Source organism: Notothenia coriiceps, unplaced genomic scaffold (assembly GCF_000735185.1).
Source record: "Notothenia coriiceps isolate Sejong01 unplaced genomic scaffold, NC01 NC01_scaffold00014015, whole genome shotgun sequence".
Classification (NCBI taxonomy): Eukaryota; Metazoa; Chordata; class Actinopteri; order Perciformes; family Nototheniidae; genus Notothenia; species Notothenia coriiceps.
The window spans coordinates 12334-30120 of NW_011346716.1; the positions used below are offsets into that span (position 1 = coordinate 12334).

The 17787-nt window shown below is 41.4% G+C and overlaps 2 protein-coding genes across 4 annotated transcripts in view; one reads left to right on the plus strand and one right to left on the minus strand.

Moving 5' to 3' along the window:
• Nucleotides 1-6716, plus strand: part of LOC104948251 (NAD-dependent protein deacetylase sirtuin-3) — an 11184-nt gene extending 4468 nt beyond the window's left edge. The window contains exons 2-8 of one of the 2 annotated variants that reach the window (XM_010774427.1): nt 1699-1903; nt 2864-3007; nt 3169-3401; nt 3726-3826; nt 3906-4067; nt 4165-4377; nt 5166-6716. In XM_010774427.1, the coding sequence (XP_010772729.1) occupies nt 1707-1903; nt 2864-3007; nt 3169-3401; nt 3726-3826; nt 3906-4067; nt 4165-4377; nt 5166-5354 (1239 nt within the window). In that variant the 5' untranslated portion in view covers nt 1699-1706 and the 3' untranslated portion in view covers nt 5355-6716. The remainder of the gene's footprint in view (nt 1-1698; nt 1904-2863; nt 3008-3168; nt 3402-3725; nt 3827-3905; nt 4068-4164; nt 4378-5165) is intronic. The other variant, XM_010774428.1, reaches the window with a different exon arrangement.
• Nucleotides 5778-15797, minus strand: ric8b (RIC8 guanine nucleotide exchange factor B). Of its 2 annotated transcripts, none has more exons than XM_010774426.1 (10): nt 15598-15797; nt 15115-15162; nt 14388-15017; nt 13050-13144; nt 11315-11465; nt 10909-11004; nt 10616-10760; nt 9887-10031; nt 9639-9758; nt 5778-7768 (listed from the first exon to the last, which is right to left on the minus strand). In XM_010774426.1, the coding sequence occupies exons 1-10, from the start codon at nt 15679-15681 to the stop codon at nt 7663-7665; spliced, it is 1620 nt and encodes a 539-aa protein (XP_010772728.1). In that variant the 5' UTR covers nt 15682-15797; the 3' UTR covers nt 5778-7662. The 2 variants fall into 2 exon arrangements, with proteins under 2 accessions (XP_010772728.1, XP_010772726.1); XM_010774424.1 differs by having other exon boundaries at nt 10909-11007.
• Nucleotides 15798-17787: the final 1990 nt, after the last annotated feature.

The following is a 17787-nucleotide window of genomic DNA, read 5'->3' on the forward strand; positions in this document are numbered from 1 at the left end:
GGGGGGGGCTGTCAAATCCTTTTAAAGCCTTTTGTCATTTACACAGGGATTTATTTGCCATTAAAGAATAATAATGGTATTTGTGGCACAGTTAGGCCTTTATTAAGTGTTTAAAAAACACAAAAAAGCATTTGATCTCATAAAAATAAATATGCGCACCGGACTTCATGTTGTTTTTAAAACCGACAAAAACTTCTTCAGTTTTTTTGTTTCAAGTTGTTGCTGAAGTGTCCTCCATTTTGTAAACATGGCCCTTTGCTGCTCTGTTCTGACTGGTTGTAACCTGCTGCCACCCTACAGGTTTCAATATCATCCCAGGAGAAAAAACACCTGTGTGCTCTATTTGTTGTTCTAGGTCATTCTGGCCTTTTTTCACATGACTTTTTATGTGAGTGTGACTTTTGCAGATATGATCAGAGGGTGTGTTGACTCTCTGGCTCTGCCTCTGCACACCATCAGTGTGAGACCTTAATAACTGGGCTGGTGATTTATTGCATGTACTCAGCAGTGTCTTTTTTAGAGGTGTCGGACAAAAGCCGAGACCCTCACCCTCCCGCTGTTTTTAATAGTTCTTTAGGATGTGCAGGGAGGGAAAGAAATGGTAGTAATGTGGGGGCTTCAATCTTTTGTAAGGAGGCAAAGTGAAAGAAGATTGAGCTCCTTAAAAGAAAGTTTGGATACTACTTTATCCCGGGTTATCTAAAGTGGTTAGAGGCCAAAGTGTACATGTTTTTAAGCTAAAAGCACGTTTACATCACATTTACATTTTCATCTGAAAGGCTGGTATTGTGTTTTCTTTTTTGCTGCAGCTCAGTAAGCTTTCAGTGACCTCTGCTGTCCCGTCCAGAGGGGATAAGGTGCTCCGGGAGAAAAGCTGGTCTTATCTCCCTGCCGCCCTCTGAAGCAGTGGTGTTTTATGGGATGTAGCTCTTTTGTTTCCTTGTCCGCTGCCTTTGCCTGATCACTCACACTCATCCCTCATGGAAGTTGTTTGAAGGCCTAGAATAGCTTTGGAAAAGAAACCTCCCTCCTCCTCTTCTTCCTCTACTCCTCTGTTCCCCCTTTATTGAATCCCGCCTCTATATCATTTATCTCTAGCCCCCCTCTCCCTTTTTTCCTCACTTTCAGGGGGCCGTTAGGGGGCATCCTCTTTTCTCTCCCAGCTGGGTTTGTTGACACACAGTCAATCTGCGGTTCCCTTTCACCTCTGTTACCCCTCTTTTTATCTCACCCCCCCGCCCCTCTGCTCTCCCCTCCGCTTTCCCTGAACAGTAAAGCTGCCACAGCTGTGGACTGTATTAGCATAGCTGAGGGGGGGGGTGCTAAATATATTGCAGCCATTACCTTTTGTTCAACAGTTGACAGTTTTAAAACATTTCAGCGGAGAGAGGGTGAGGGGAAAAGGGTGCTTTCAGTGTAACAGCTTTTTAAATGTTGGACACAGAAGAAAGAGGGGGAGCAAATGAAGAGCTAATCACTGACAAACAAATCAATATTTAATTAGTGCAGTTAGAACAATACGGGTTGAACTAAATATTTTCCATTTGGTACAGCCAAAAGCAAATGATTCTTTTTTTTTGTTGGAGGTTAAAATGTCCTTTGGATAGATCCCACATTGTGCTGTGATTTACAAGTCATGAACAATGACAGATTTTTAAATGTAGGCTGAATGTTTATTTTTTGGCTTGCTGTCAACAGATTTTGGGATGAACAGGTCCAGGTCCAGCCAGCCTCCGGTCCCCAGGGTGACCCGCAGCGCCGGGAGCCGACTCACCGAGCTCGCAGAGAGGCTGGACTCCGGGCCGGGTCCGTACGGAAAACAACGACGGAAGCAGACTGACTCTGCTCTGGCCCAGGACCTCAGTCAGATGAGTATGAGCGGACAGGACACTCTCAATAACAGGTGGGCACTGGGGACCCTAAAAAGGTTTACGTTTTTATAGAGTCTAGGTAAGAAACAGGAAATCAGAGAGCAGGAGGTCTAACTGTGACTTTAAAGTTCACCTATTATTCAAAATCCACTTTTTCACTTTTATACATCAACATGTGTATAAAAGATTTGCTCACTTTTTGTTCTGATCCATTTACATAAAAACCTGTCAGATGATCAGATTTTGGCCACTTTATGATGTCATAACGATTTTTTGGCTTGTGTAATCATTAGCCAATAACCAACCAAGGTAACCCCCCCAGGCACACAGGGGGATAGGCCCCCCCCCACCTTATCACCTGAATCTCCTCCTAGAGCACCATTGGGTTCTTTTTAACCAAATATCTCTCAGAGGGGAGTGGCTCCTTATTTTCATCTAAAGTAAGAGACCCAGAATCAGCACTTTTGAAACAGGGCTGAAACAGAGGGGATTATGGGATGCTACAATGCACGATCTGTTTGGTATTTCCAGCCGAACACTTCAGAGACATGTTTTGTACATATCTGAGACCTGTAATATATTGATGTAAAACAGTATAATAGGAGACCTTTAATATCAGTGATTGACAAACGGAGGCAAACATATTATTATTAGTAACTTGCAAATACATATGTACACAAATAACCACATATGCAAACATTTATACATAAGTGTAACAACACTAAAACAGTGGAGGCATAGTACTATATTAAAAATGATGCTAGATTTCAACAAAATAAACATGTAATAGTCGTGAGACATACGGTATGTTTAACTAAAAATACACCGTCTAAAGAAGTAATCGGGGCAATGCATGCTGGGCGTCAGGGCCACTGTGGCTGGGGAGCATACCATTTTTTAGCAAATGGGAGAACACACTGCCTTCACTCAAAGGTATTATTCAGGGGATTGTCTTATTTGGGATCAAGATGTTTTTGTGTCTTTTTTGGAAGCAGTCCATCTGCTTCAGCTGTCAAATCCTCCTCCCGGGGGGGTCTAGCCTCTGTGGCTCGGCTTGTCAAACTGGGCCGCTGCAAGAACGTGGTGGTGGTGGCCGGAGCAGGAGTCAGCACGGCCAGCGGCATCCCAGACTTCAGGTACATTTGTTCTCTTTACAGCCCCATCATCATCATCTTTCCTCGATCTATTATATTAGTCTTTCTACTGTTAAGTGGATATAGAAAGTACAATAAAGACACTTTAATGAAACCATCACCATAATGTCCAAATCAAAGTGCCTGTATTTCCACGTTTCCAGAACTCCAGGAACCGGTCTTTACGCCAACTTGGAGAAGTACAACATCCCTTACCCAGAAGCTATTTTCAACATTGACTACTTCTCCAACGACCCGCAGCCCTTCTTCTCCTTGGCCAAGGCTCTGTATCCCGGCAGCCACCGTCCAAACTACATACACTACTTCATCCGCATGCTTCATCACAAAGGACTGCTGCTCCGAGTGTACACCCAGAACATCGACGGACTGGAAAGATGTGAGGGAGATCTTATTTGTATACATTTTTTAAAAACTGTTTAAACTTAAACCATTTCATAAGGAGTACAAAAATACACATTAAATATAAATCCAAATTAAAGACGCAATGAACAGGTCCTTGCACATCCATGTGCGTTGACGCTGCACTGCATTCTTTTTACCATTGCAGAAATGTTTTTAACATTATCTCTTGCATGGAGTTTGATGCGCTAGAAATTCCACATTGTGTTTCCTGCACAACTTCCTTTGTGCTTTCTTGGTTTGTCTAATGGAAAAAAGATTCAAAGTTGGTTTGAGTTATTATATGTTTCTGTCTTTACAGTGTGTGGCATCCCAGATGACAAACTTGTGGAAGCTCACGGTAGTTTTGCCACAGCTGCCTGTCACCTCTGCTACACTGCATACCCCGCTGAAGAGGCTAAGGTATGTGTGACCTAAAAAAACACCATCTTGAAATGTAAAGCAGTCCTTCTATTCAATGCTTTCTTCTCTGGTTCTGCAGCAGGCCATAATGAATGATAAACTCCCCATATGCACCTTCTGCGCTGCAACAGTGAAACCTGACGTTGTGTTTTTTGGAGAGGACCTTCCTCAGAGATATTTCCTCAACACTCAAGACTTCCCCAAAGCAGACCTGCTCATCATTATGGGCACATCTTTACAGGTAAGCATTTTGAATACCATTCCTCTAATTGGTTCAATACATTTTTTGAGCAGAACACTGAGCTCGGTTTTATCTGAACCAAAATCTATTGTTTCAGATTGAGCCATTTGCCAGCTTGGTGAACACAATCCGCTCCACCGTGCCCCGCCTCCTCCTGAACCGAAACGCCGTGGGACCCTTTGAGAAGGTCCCGCTGCGGAGGGCGGACCACATGGAGCTGGGCGACCTGGAGGAGACAGTGAGGAGGTTTGCTGAAATGCTCGGCTGGAACGATGACATAGAGGATCTGATGAGGAGTCAGGAAACACTGGTGGGTTCCATTTTAAAACACAACGCCATACAAATCAATTTATTAAAGATTATTATGCAAGGTGTGAGTCTTGAGATTCTTTTTTAAACATACTTTTGCGATATCCAAAGGGAAACGCAAAGCACTGGTGATATATACGTATAAACAAAAGAAAAAAGGTAGATACCTAAAAATACTCCATGCTGCTGACATTGCACTTCTATAAGATTCAGACTAACAATGGATATTTGCAGAGCCTTAGATGTCATCTTTTGGTTTCGATCATTAGTTTTACTTTCGATCATTAGTTTTACTTACCTACATTACCCATAATGCAACTTAACCACCAACTGCCCTTGCTCCAAAGCCACATGGTTTCACCTAGGGACAATCAATAAATTACGTTTAAATGACACACAACTAATGTTATTAACGATTCCTCTGTGCTGGTTTAAGTGAACAAATTATGCAATAAAAATATGATAATTAAATGTTATGATTTGTCATAAAAGTATTATTATAGAAGATTATTTCAGTTAATTTCAATAGCTTATTTAGTTGCTTCTTCTATTAAAATGAATGTTTGTCTGAATATCAGCTTTTCTTAAATTGTAAAACTAGTATTTTGAATAGCTTCCATATATGGGCTAATGACTGACATCCGAAATGGCCTTAACCACCATTTGTTTTATAAACATTAGTACTCCCAATGAGATCTTCATTTATAACCTTTGAAGTTGCTCTTAAAATGTCTCTGGGCTCAATTTTCAAACACTTTTGCTGACTATGTGAATCATCTTCTTCTGCAGAGCCTCCCTACGCTGATAAGCAGCCCTCTGTCAGTGGACCAGACGTCCTGTCAGAGCAGAGGAACTCCGGCTGGGACGGAGACCTCCAGGTCCAGAGCGGGGGGGCAGAGGGGAGCCAGCAGCGGCAGCGAGGAGACGGACTCCGAGACGGACAGCAAGAGCTCTGCGTCCTCCAGCCAGAGCACCTGACGCTGACATTTCCTAAACATTAGGCTCTGGAAAGGTTTCAAACTGTTCCTCCTCTTCTGACACTAACACTGTTCTCCAGTTACCTGTTCATATGCACGACTCATTCCTTTCTAAAATGGACTGAAGGTGCAACTTACCTGTTTATCTGGGAGTCACAGTGTGTCATAGTTGTATGTTCATATGTAAATTAAAAAATGTGTTTATCAAGCTATCTACAAGCATATTTATAGCACTTATAGAGCGAGTGTCCATCGAGAACACTACTATACATGTACTGTAGCAACAATTCTGATGTATGTTTTATATGTCCCATGTCACTCATCTTGTTAATGTTTTATTAACTGTATTTTAAACAAAATTCAATAAAGGAATTGTCATTTAAAAACAAGGTTTATGTAATATTAGTCAGAGAAAAACAACCACTGCTCTTATTCTCCAGTTTATTAACTTTTCAGTGGAAGCCTCACATAAAATAAGTGTGCTGATATTTACAGTATATAAAGTGTGCAAAAATACAACAAAAGCTTTCCAGATAGAGCAGGGATCAACATGCAATTTGAATATATCCCACTATGACTGTGGAGGAAAGAGAAGGCATTTACACAGGAGCACGAGAGAAACGGCTGCATGACTAACTGAAAGGGAAAAAGTGTTTGTGCTACCCAACACCTTACTGCTAGGTTTTGACTTTAATTTGTGTATGTCTGACCTTTTATGACTTTTCTAAGCAACAAAAAACATTAAATTAGTCACATGAAGTTTAAGCGAGTGACTCGGAGTTAAGTCTTTTGTGAGGCAAACTCTAGATCATTTATTATTTTCTGTGTGAGGAGGCAGTAGAGAGGATTCTCAGGTCAGGTGAAGTGTGCTCATGATTATTCATTATAAAACAAGTAAACAGTCTCTGTTTCCTTTATCATATAACAATGACACATGTTCTCTGGTTAAAGCATTACTCGGTTTCTCTGGATTGTAATCAGCTATTTGTTTTTGTACAAGGAAAGTCTCACTTATCCAAAGTCAGGGTTTCACTTTGGGGGGGGGGGAATCTGTTGCATTCGGCTTATTTAAAAAGTGGCAGATATTAAATTAAATTGTACCAACAAAAATAAGTCTCATCAGTTTAAAGACATGTTGAATTGTATAAAATTAGCAAACATTTCAATCTAGAAAAAAAAAGAAAAACATCAACTGATTTAACATAATGCGGATTTGGCAAAAGTAAAATGAATTAGAAAAACAATCGTTGCAGTTTACACAATTCTCTGTCGAGAGTCCACAGCAGGCAGAAACAATCTCTTCACTATCGTCCACCACAAGAAAAGGTTGCGTTTCTCCACAATTTATACATTTAAGAAAAAAGAAGGTATTTCAGTGACACAAACCAACAAGCCCTGAATTCAGAAGGTTTCCTTGGCGACTAACTGGTGTGCAACACTCATAATTACACAACCGAACACAGACTCAGTGTGAGCTGCAAGCGAAACCTATCCACACTGCCTGATCTCTAAATATTCACCAATCTAGTTGTCTCTAACGGACATACCCCATGATTTTAAACCATCAACAAGGGTCTCTGTTTACAGTTTTTGTTGATATCATATTTAAAGTAGTTTCTATTATGTGCGCTTGAGTCATCTAGAAACAGATAACTAAATCATCATGTAGCAGAAAGAAGAGAAATGTTAAAAAACAAAAGCCCATGTGAAGGAATGATTATTCAGACCCAGTGACACTTCAACTATGACAACGTGCTTTCAGTGACCTACACACGATCCAGCAAAGAATTATATTATTACCTCTATTTATTTTTTTAAACTTAAGGAGTGCTACAATAAATGAGGAAGGTGCAACAGTAACCATGGTGATCTCCTTTGCATTTTGATGCCACTGCAAAGTCTCTGATGCACATCAAGTCCACTTCCTCTCTGGAGGAGGTCTCAGTGCTGCCACAGGGCCTCCACTGTTTCCGGGGACATGGTGAGCTGTGTCCCAGTTCAGGACCGGATCACTGTCACATTTTAATATTAAATACACCATGTTGCCCAACATAAATTACATCGCTTAAACACATTTATCGTTAACCTGATTCACTATCTGCCATTCTGAAACATTTGATACACTTAAACGTCCTAATGTTAATTCACAAATCTGTCAAATTAGGGTGACTTTCTGGTCATCCAAGTTAAAAAAGCAGATCCTACATTTCAGCATTTGTTTGGATTTCTGAGAACCCTCCTGACACTGACATGGGACACAGCTCTGGGATGTGTTGAGGGCCTGAACATGGGGCCTGAAAGTGGCGTGCCTAGTCAGAGTCCGATCCTGAGTCATCGGGGGGGTCGCAGAGAGTTTCTTCAAGTGGTGCTAACGTCCCGTCAGGCATGACCCCCATCGGCCGGATCACATTCTGCCTGTTGACACAAAAAGAAAAACATATTCCTGTTTGAATTGATCTTTAATACAAACAAAACCCCTGCTCTGTTCAGGACTGTCTGTGTCCTCGGGCAGTTTAAAGGGGGCTTTCACTCCTGCATCTTTACCCTCTTACATCCAGAGCTCAAGGACCCTCACCCTACAACCCCACTTGCCCCTGTCTGGCCATCCTCACCCTCCCCCTCCTCCCCCCTCCTGGCAGTTTAATTACAGGATCAGCGCTCAAACTAATCTCCTCAAAGCCACGACTGCCCCTTCATCCTAATCCAATTATACCTGCACTGTGTGTCACCCCTCCCTCTGAGATGGTTTATCAGAGAATTACCCACCACCGATTTATTAAGGACCCATTTGCATTCAGTTGTAAGGAGATTCCAAAAATAAATGGCCATGTAATCGCTACTGATTCCTCCAATTAAATGTAACTTATCCTGGTTAAAGAGCAGGTTCTGTAGTTGGATAGGAGATGGAGGATGTGGTTCAATCAGAATAGATTTAAGTATTTTCTTTGCAGGTTTCTCTAATGACATTTTTTTTTTACAGAGAGGCATCACTAGTCCACAGCCTCAGATCACTGGTTAGTGTCGGCAGGTAAAATGAAGCCTAACAAGACAAAACAAACGAACATGTGACATCATCCCTCCCAATTAGTGCAGAAATAATCCCTCCTCTCCTCCCGAGCAGTGAGAGGACTGGGGGTCTGTCAGGTGTAAACGGGGGTGGGCGGGGGTGTAGAATATGTGCTAATTGGAGGACCAGTTAAGCAGTTAGAGGGGCACATTCTTCCAGGGCTCTGAGCGATCTCCTTAGAGCTGCACTGAGGATTCACCTCTCCCTCAGCGTCACACCTCCTCCACTGAGGAGCAGAAGAAAGAGGAGAGGAATCTTCCTCTTCTGGGCGCACGCGTCTCATTACAGCTCAACCCCCTCTTCGGCTTAACAAGGACGAGGTCAGCTTTCTTACGTTTGCACATTTGTTCACTCGTGTCTCTCCCTGCACGTTCCCCTCAAATTGGCTTTGTTGTTAGTTGTGCCTCTGTCTCAGTCCACTCCCTGACTGGCTCCTCAGAATGAAGTCAGGACACATGTGTTATCTGAGAGAACCTGAATGCGGCACATAAAAGGAGCCGGGGCCGAAGAGCCGGCTGTGTCTACCAATTAGGTGATAATTAACGGGGCTGTGGTAATGATGCTGCAGCGGCGTGCCGGCAGCTTCCTTTCGGCTGAATGCTGCGGCGTGCTGGAAGTCGGGCCTAATTAAAGCTGCAGCTCACAGGAAGAGATTCTTCCTTTGATGAAGCGGTTGGCAGGGAGCGGGCGCACTGTTACCTTTGTGACGCCATTGTGCCTGACTGACTGGCCTCTGCTCACTGAGGAAAGGTCAACACAAATACAGGTGGGGTCCTCGCAGGGGAAACAATGAATAATATGAATAATTTGAGCAGGGAAACAACTGTTGCTCCAGCTCAAAAAGTTAATGATCTTAGTCGAGCCTTTTGACAAATGAGGATTTTTTTGTAACTTTTGGAAAGATTTCAGTGGCATGTCAAGTTTGTTTGTTTGTTTCTCTGTTTGTTGACCACCGTCCGTTGAGATTTGATTAATCTTTGTGCTATTTTATGCTGTTAATGTTCCCGACCAAGGGGTTTGAGACACTGACCATGTTACTGAAACACCTTTGTTACATTTTCCCCTCATGTCCTGTTACCTCCCTCCTGTCCATTATCAACAAAAACAACAACTTGAAAACAAACATCGGAAAAATAAAACACTTACTGTTGAATTACTCAACCGAGGATTCTACAGTCCCTAATATTCTTAGAGTCTTTTATATTTTAGCATTGTTACCTTGACAACTTGTCAAACATATTGACTAGTTTCTGGGCTTCGTACTCCTTCTGCTCCTCCGTCATCTCTTCGATGGGGTTCGGCATGGGCTCCTCCACATGACCGGTGATGGGGTTGATGCTGGAACAAGAAGATGAGCACAAATAAAGTACAACAGCAAACGGATTCATAAATGATCAATGCATACAGATGAACTAAACACGTTGGCCTCAGAGAGCTGTGCCCTAAGATCTGTGCAGAGCACTCACAAGGGTTTAGCAGATTTGTACTCCTCTGTGTCTGAGTCTTCATCATCCGAGTACTGAGTCTCTCCTCTCCCTCCTGCAAGGAGTCCTCGAGCCACCAGGAGTCCCGCTGCGTTTCCATATCCTGTGTACTTCAACAGGTTGTCTACTACAAGACAACAACACACATACACAAGATCGTGAAGTTACATCTAGAGCGAGCATGAGCTTAGCGGTAGCTATAGCAACGCAGCAGGCATGCATCTGATAGTTCACTACTTCATTATTCACACTTAACTTCTAAACTACAAACCCTGCTCTGTAATCCAGTTTTAATCCAACATTAATTCCACTTGCCGTATGTCTCCATGTACTGCATCTTAGCCAATGTTAAAACTGATGGAATGAATGTTTTGGGACCATTTAGTAGCAACGTTAGTTCCTTTTTAGGGTATTTGGTTAGTCCTAGGTGGTTCCCAATGTTATTGTATAAAACATGCTTTAAAGAAATCTACTCAACAGATAATAAAGATGTATTTGAAATGCTTTCTGCCCCTACTCTCAAGCTTCAGATGTTCTTATCAGGGAGTCCCATTTCACATATCTCCAATATGTCTCATGATAGTACTTGTGTTGGAGCTGTGTGTAAAGAACTGAAACTCAAACTAAACCAAAGTTATTCCTGCTCTCACTTCATGTTTTCTGATCTGTAGGGTTGCACTCTGTTCCTCCCATGCCCCGACCACTGCTCACCGCTTTCTTTGCAGAGGACAAAGAGAAACTCTGCAGCCGTCTGCTTCACCCCCATGTCCACATGTGTCATAAGGCGCACCAGCTTGTTCCTGGTGGTGGTGCCGATCTCTGGCCTGATCTTTACGTCTTTCAGCGGGGGAAGTACCTGAAGGTCCAGACGTTCAGGTGATTGATTTATGCGTTTATTGTTTTTCTGTCAATACAATCAAACCCTGACTCATGAACGCACACAGGGTCACTTCAGCAGGGCAGATTCTGACCATACTTTATTATCATGTCTAAATGTTCTGTACCTGAGCTTTGATGAACCTGCGGATCTCCCTGTGATGTCTGGATCCTTCAGTCAGCAGGCTGAGCACCGGAGTCAAACCCTCTTTGTAGTTGGAGCCCTGCTTGGAGAGACACAAACCACAAACACTTCACAGGCTGCAAGATGGACCACTGAATACATTTTAAATCAGGGGAGGGTTTCGGATCAGAGTGCATGATGGGTGGAAAAGAAACTGAATGATGTGCAGGTCTAGCACTACTTTAACATATCAATTAGATGCAAGTTGTCACAATAAAAAGGTGTACTATTACTGGCTGCAAGTGAGTATAGAAATGTAAAATGTGTCATAGTTTGAATTTAAGCTCTCTGTTTCCTGGAGTGTCGATGAATTAGTTCTGTCTGGCTTTGCTGCAGAGGATGAACTTTACCTTGTCCATCCTTTTCGCCATGAAGTCTATCAACATCTGGATTGCATCCAAGTTTTTCCCACTGTACATCTCTAGGCCCCCCTGGACAGGCACGTCGATTAACACGTCCAGGCAGGACACAGGCAGGTTGTTCAGCAGGTTGATGGCATGACTGCAGATGAATAGAACAAGTATTTATGATGCAGTTGGTCTTCTATACCAAATGTTTGATGTTTAAAAGTCAAGTAAATGAAAAGGTAATGAACTGCCAAAGACTCTGTTGTCTTAAAGAAGTACAAATAAGTCAAGAATAGCTTTAAGAAGAAAGGATGATGACTACATTAGATGAAAGCTTTGAGTCATTTTCACAAGTAAAGGATCCCACATGGCAAAGTAGAGAATCATCTCTTGCTCTTGGCTTACACAGAGCTATGAGTGAAGCATTTGCACACATCCATGTTGTCAGGACAGCGATATACAGGAAATACAGGTTAATAAAGAACGTGTTGAAGAGATATTTATATTGTTCAACACCCCCACAATCCCCAGCTGTGTTTAGTAAGCGAAACGTTCTGCCTAATAAACTGTGGGCAGATATATCAACTGTTATATGTCTGTAACGTGAGTCTTATCCATTAGTTGGGATTTTTTGATATACTGTCTGAGTAGACCTGCAACAGCCAATAAGAGACAAATGATGACACATTTAGAGGCGCTCAAAAGTATATGTTAAAAAATGTAATTAAAAGAGTCATAGTATAGACTGTTGAAAAATATGTAAATCATAATATAGTAAGCCATAAAAAATTATTGGTAATTCTGAAGAAAAAAAGTATAGTATGTTGCAGAGGTTGCGCTAGACTTTTTCGCTGCCCGTCATTTTGACGGACAGGATCGTAACATTTCCGTCAAAATCCATCATCACCTGTCGGTCCGTGAACTGTTAGCGCTGTGTTATTCATGCCCACCGCACCTCGCGGGAGCGCGCACAGCGTAAAGCAAATACTCAGACAGATTTCAATGATCTGTTCGGCAAAGTTAAGTTTGGAAACTATATAATTTCCTTTTGGAAGGGCATGCATAACACGGCATAATACCGGAGCCCCGCTGCGGGGAAACTTTGGCGCTGTTCTGAGTTTGTTCTAATCGGTCAAAATGACGGACGGCTTTCAGATTTTTCCGTCATTGTTCGAAAAATTCCGTCATAGACGGAAAATATTCGGTTAACGCGACTTCTGGTATGTTGAGAACTATGATGAAAACAAGTCAAATTACAGTATAGATAAAACACGTCATAGTATCTTAACAAAGTCATGTCGGTCAATGGGCCAAAGTCGCATGACCTGTTCAGCCATTGAGTTGATAGGTCAAGGGAAACATCGGTCTCTTTTATACGACACTCTTTAAATTTGGTCTATGGCCACAGATTCTTTGCATTCCTGAATTAAATTACCATGTGAATAAGATGCTGCTGCTGCAGTGGCAAGACAGCTGAGAACATCTACAAGATAGAACACCCAACAAGGCTCCAAAGAAACATCGTAGCTTTTCAAACGGCACGGAAGTCTGCCATCAGACCATCTACACAAGTTAGTGTGTTGAGCGGTGAAAGCCCTTTGTCAGTCTGTGACTTTCAATGCAAATCCGTTTCAAATGAGTCTGACCAGTTTTACAAGTTTCAACGAGCAGAGTGCCTTCATTCAATATTCAGGGTGTAGACGACTAAAACAGATTCAGATATTAACAGACATCCCACCTGTGAGCTTCCTCTGTTTTATCCTCAGTCTCAGTCTTCAGCATCAGCAGATGACGCAGGATGGCAGCGATGATTCGGAACTGGTGGTCATCCTCCTATCAAATCAAGGATGTACAAAAAAATGAATTCAAGCAGAAAGTGTTATATTCAGAAGTTAAGCAAAACACTTAGATACAGAAGTTCTTACGCTACAAGGATAAGGATATGGACAATAAGGCCTAACTGCAAAAACACCTGCCAAGAAATCTATGGGGCATCACAGCTCGTCTAAAGTGCAAAAAGAGGAGAGCTAGGAGGTAGAGTGAGATCAAAGCTTTGAGTCTAGATTTATAAAAGGACAAGGAATAGGAAGCTTAGATTTCTACAGTGTCAAAGAGGAGAGCAGGGTCAAACTTGAGAACTAACACCTACATTTGGTGTCATTAGGACTTACACGGTATCAGAGGCGGTCATGTGTCGCCTTCGGTCCAAATTGCATGAAATGTGGCAAGACAGCCAATTTGGAGAATGATTATCATAAATGATCTGTAACTACAAACTATGCCCTAATAACTACTTTAAAAACCAAAAAGATATCAACAAAATACTGTCTCATTTCATTCACAGGATGATACATTTATTTTGGCCTTTGTGTGTGAGCAGTATGAACAGAACATTTGGTCATATAAGGGAAAAGCACGGGTGTACAAACATAATGCTGTGTTTTAGTGGCTCACTGTCACATGACTAAAGGCCGTGACACCTTAAGCCGGTTGTTTTGATGGTTAACATCATCCTGTTTGGCTGTTCAGCTTAAGCAAATCAGTGCAAGAGAACAAAAGCTGCAGTGAGGGAACAAGCAAACTGCAAAGAAGGGAGGGTGCTGTGAAAGTGTTCAACAAACTGCTTTTATGTATTAAATCTAAGATCTTCCTGTTTTCCTTTTTGAATGACAAATACAGACTACGGTGTACTTATTGCCTGTACATCTGACACAGAATGCACATGCTAGCTGGCCTTTGGTTATGGTGTTTGCAAAGTGTTCAAGTGCATACATTTGGCTAAGACACAGGCCATGGGAAGTGATGCAAAACAAACCGACATGTTCTTTGATGTCTGGTCGGTTTGTCTGACCCCCAAGAGATAGATATAATGTTTCTGCTGTTGTTGCAGCAGATGAATGATCCTTGTGGACCAGGACAGTCTAATCTTTAATTGACTAAATGGATAAGACAGAAACATTTACTTTTCTGATGATGCATACTTGATCTGCTCTTTACACTTACATACATAATGATTAACAGAAAAAAAAAAAAAACGACTAGCGGTCAACAGATGTACAACCCATCATCAACTCACCTCACCACCAGTGTCAGACAGTGTGAGGTTGAACAAGGCTTTGAGTGCCTCCATTGTTCTCTCATTGTTTTCTGCAGGCATAGGCAGGGCCTGTGGATCTGGAGGGGCAGCTTCATAGGGACCAACCCAGCTCACATCTAGGGTAAACTCCAGGACCTCCGTCAGTAGTCTTACAGCATGCAATTCTCTCCGAAAAACCCCTCGCACATCTGGTCTCAGTGCAGACAGCAGGAAGACCAGGCGCAGCGTGAAGAGACCCACCTCATGGTGCCATGTGCGGGCCGTGTGCAGAATGGCACACAGGCCATGAGCAAGCTGCACGTCTACACAGACCTGCTGAGCCGCAGGACTGTTATAAACCACATTGCATAGGCACTTCAAGGCCTCCACCACCACCCTCTCCTCCTCCTCTGACTGGGTGTCTTCCAGACCATTTTTCTGGTTCTCATCTCCTTCTTCTCCAGGATTCAGCCTGGCCAGTCCTCCCAGGATCAACATGCCCTCCCTGGTGGCTACAGGGCCGAGGACACGCTTGTCTCTGGACAGGATGCGGAGTGTCTCCAGACATGTCTTCTGACAGCTGGGCTGCACCTGCCTGCCCAGAACTGACAACACGCCCTGGCACAGCTTCTGAGATGACACAGAATAGCACAGATATAGATAATAACATAACTGGGCCACCGTGTTCATCTAATAACCAACCTCTCAGATAATAAGTAGTACTTACAATCCGCAGGCTCTCTTCCGTTTGGTCAAAACTGAAGGTGTGACTGTTCTGAAACATATAAGATGCTCATTGAACCGAACAACTTAGCCTGAATGGTCATAGATATTGAATTAACATGCAAAGTATAATACAATAAACCCCAGCCTCTTTGAAACGAATATACATATTTCCCAGAGAACTCCAATAAGAAGCTAAAGTATGCTAATATTGCTAACTCTACGAGCAGTAATATAGTTAGTGAGCAGACAGCATTAGCATTATCAGGAGGATGGTGTTGGAAACAACATACAACTCCGGGTTGCCTCATTCATATGTTTAGTGTGATATGTTAAACGATGCAATACAGCTATCATATATCATACGAAAGTGTAAACATCTTAGCTCATTCGGCTGCTAAATATGTTTAGCTAACTCTAAGCTAGTTGTTTAGCTAGCTAACGTTAGCACCGTCGTTTGTTTTGGTCCACGTAAAACGAGACTTACCTCTCGATTGTACTGCAGCAGAAGCTTCTCGGTTTCCTCCTCGTTGGTATTCTCAAGTTGTGAAACAATATTATTTAAATCCATGGTGGATATCTGGTGAAAGTGTAGTTAGTTTCGTGTAGACCAAAGGGTGCAGGGTGCAGCTAGCTAGCTGGCCGGCTAGCTGAGTGAGGGAGTCAGTGTGCTGCTGCTGCTGCTGCTGTCAACAGGGAAACTCCCCACCGTCTCCATCACTTCAGGGTTGTCCCACTGCAGGGCAATGGAGGATAAATTAAAAATATATAGTATTCAAATACTCCAATCAATATTGTGCATAATATATTAAATAATAGACACAAATAAACACCCTAAGATTTTACTGACTCAAAGCCTTGTTTCCAGCAGTGGTGACGAAATGTGTATTTACCTATGGTATTTACTTAAGTAAAAGTAGCAATACTTCTGTGCACAAATAACGGTTTACAAGTAAAAGTCCTACATTCAAAATCTTTAGTAAAAGTACATTATTTTAAGCATCAAAATGTACCAAAAAAGTACTCATAAGTGCAGAATAGCCCAATGTAAATACATATTCTGAATATTCTAGAAGGCACCAAATGGTGTTGGGATATTCCTGTATTTACAATAACCGTTGTGTTTAAAATTGACTAATCTTGATATCATGTCTATTTTACACACATGCAGTACCAGTCAAAGGTTCGGACACACCTTCTCATTCAATGGTTTTTGTTTATTTACATTTTTTTCTACTTTGTTGATTAAAACTGAAGACATCAAAACTATGAAAGAACACGTATATCTAGTTAACAAAAAAGTGTTAAAAAATCCAGAATATGATTTTTATTTTACATTCTTCAAAGTAGCCCCCTTTTGCCTTGATGACAGCTTTGCACACTCGTGGCTTCTCTCAGTCAGCTTCATGAGGTCGTCACCTGAAATGGTTTTGAATTAACACACGTGCCTTGTCAAGAGTCAATTTGTGGAATTACTTCCATCAGTTGTGTTGTTCAGAGGTAGGCTTAGTGCACAATGGATAACTCTATTTGACTACTGTTGTAAATCATATTATGGCGAGAATGACTCATCTCAGGAAAGAGAAACGACCGGCCATCATCACTTTAAGACATGAAGGCCAGTCGATCCGGAAAATGTCAAGAACTTTGAATGTATCCTCGAGTGCAGTAAATACAAAATACAATAAATTAAATTTAAAATGTGCTCAAAATTGTATAAAAACACATTATTTGTCTAAAAGTAGAACAAGTTGCCTAGGTGTAAGAATAGCTGTAAAAGTAACTTGTGTTTTGGGTTTTTGCGGAAAACACAAGATACATAAAAAGGAAAGGAGAATGAATGAATTAGTATAAAAGTCTGTACTCCGTACAGTTTATATTGGATAAAATGACCGAAGCATTGTGAAATGTCTTGTAAAAACACACATTTTGAAATGACTTTAAAATACATTTGACAGGAAACATTTTAATCGCAACAATAGTTTGACATGTATATTTACTGTGTGGCTTAATCTTGAATTTGAAAATGAAAGAAATTATTTTAAAGTAATTTTTCCTTTCCAGAAAATTATAAAATGACCAGTCAGAGATTTGGGAAATTAAATACAATAATTTATTGTAAACACTGAATGAGGCGAGGATCCTGCAGTTCAGTCTTTTCATAAAATCCCACAGTTGCTTTTTCACAGTTATGTGATGCTGCAGAAAAATACACCTCTTTATGACTAACTGGTGAACAGTGGTACTTTACATGCCACCAAATGGGATCAGGATACAGTTGCCTCACATTTAAAACATTAAGTTTGCATGTCTTCTCTTTGTCCACGTAATATTCCTTCCACAGTCCAAAGACATGGATTTGTGAATCTAAACTGCCAATAACTGTGATAGTAGATATATATGTTTTCCTCCCTAAAATATTTAACATAGTTTCTATTAAGACCATGAACAGGAATAACTGAGGTAATTTAATTTATCCGTTTTTTAATTCAGGTGTATTTATGAATCCACTGACACCATCACTCATTTTACAGATATATATTGCGAGTTTAACCACTAACCCAATGTGAAAGTTGAAATTATACTTGTCTGTAATCTTACATTTTCAATATTTTCTTTTTTGTTTTTATATTAAGAAATACGCTTCAATATCTGAGTTATAGATTTATTTTAAAGC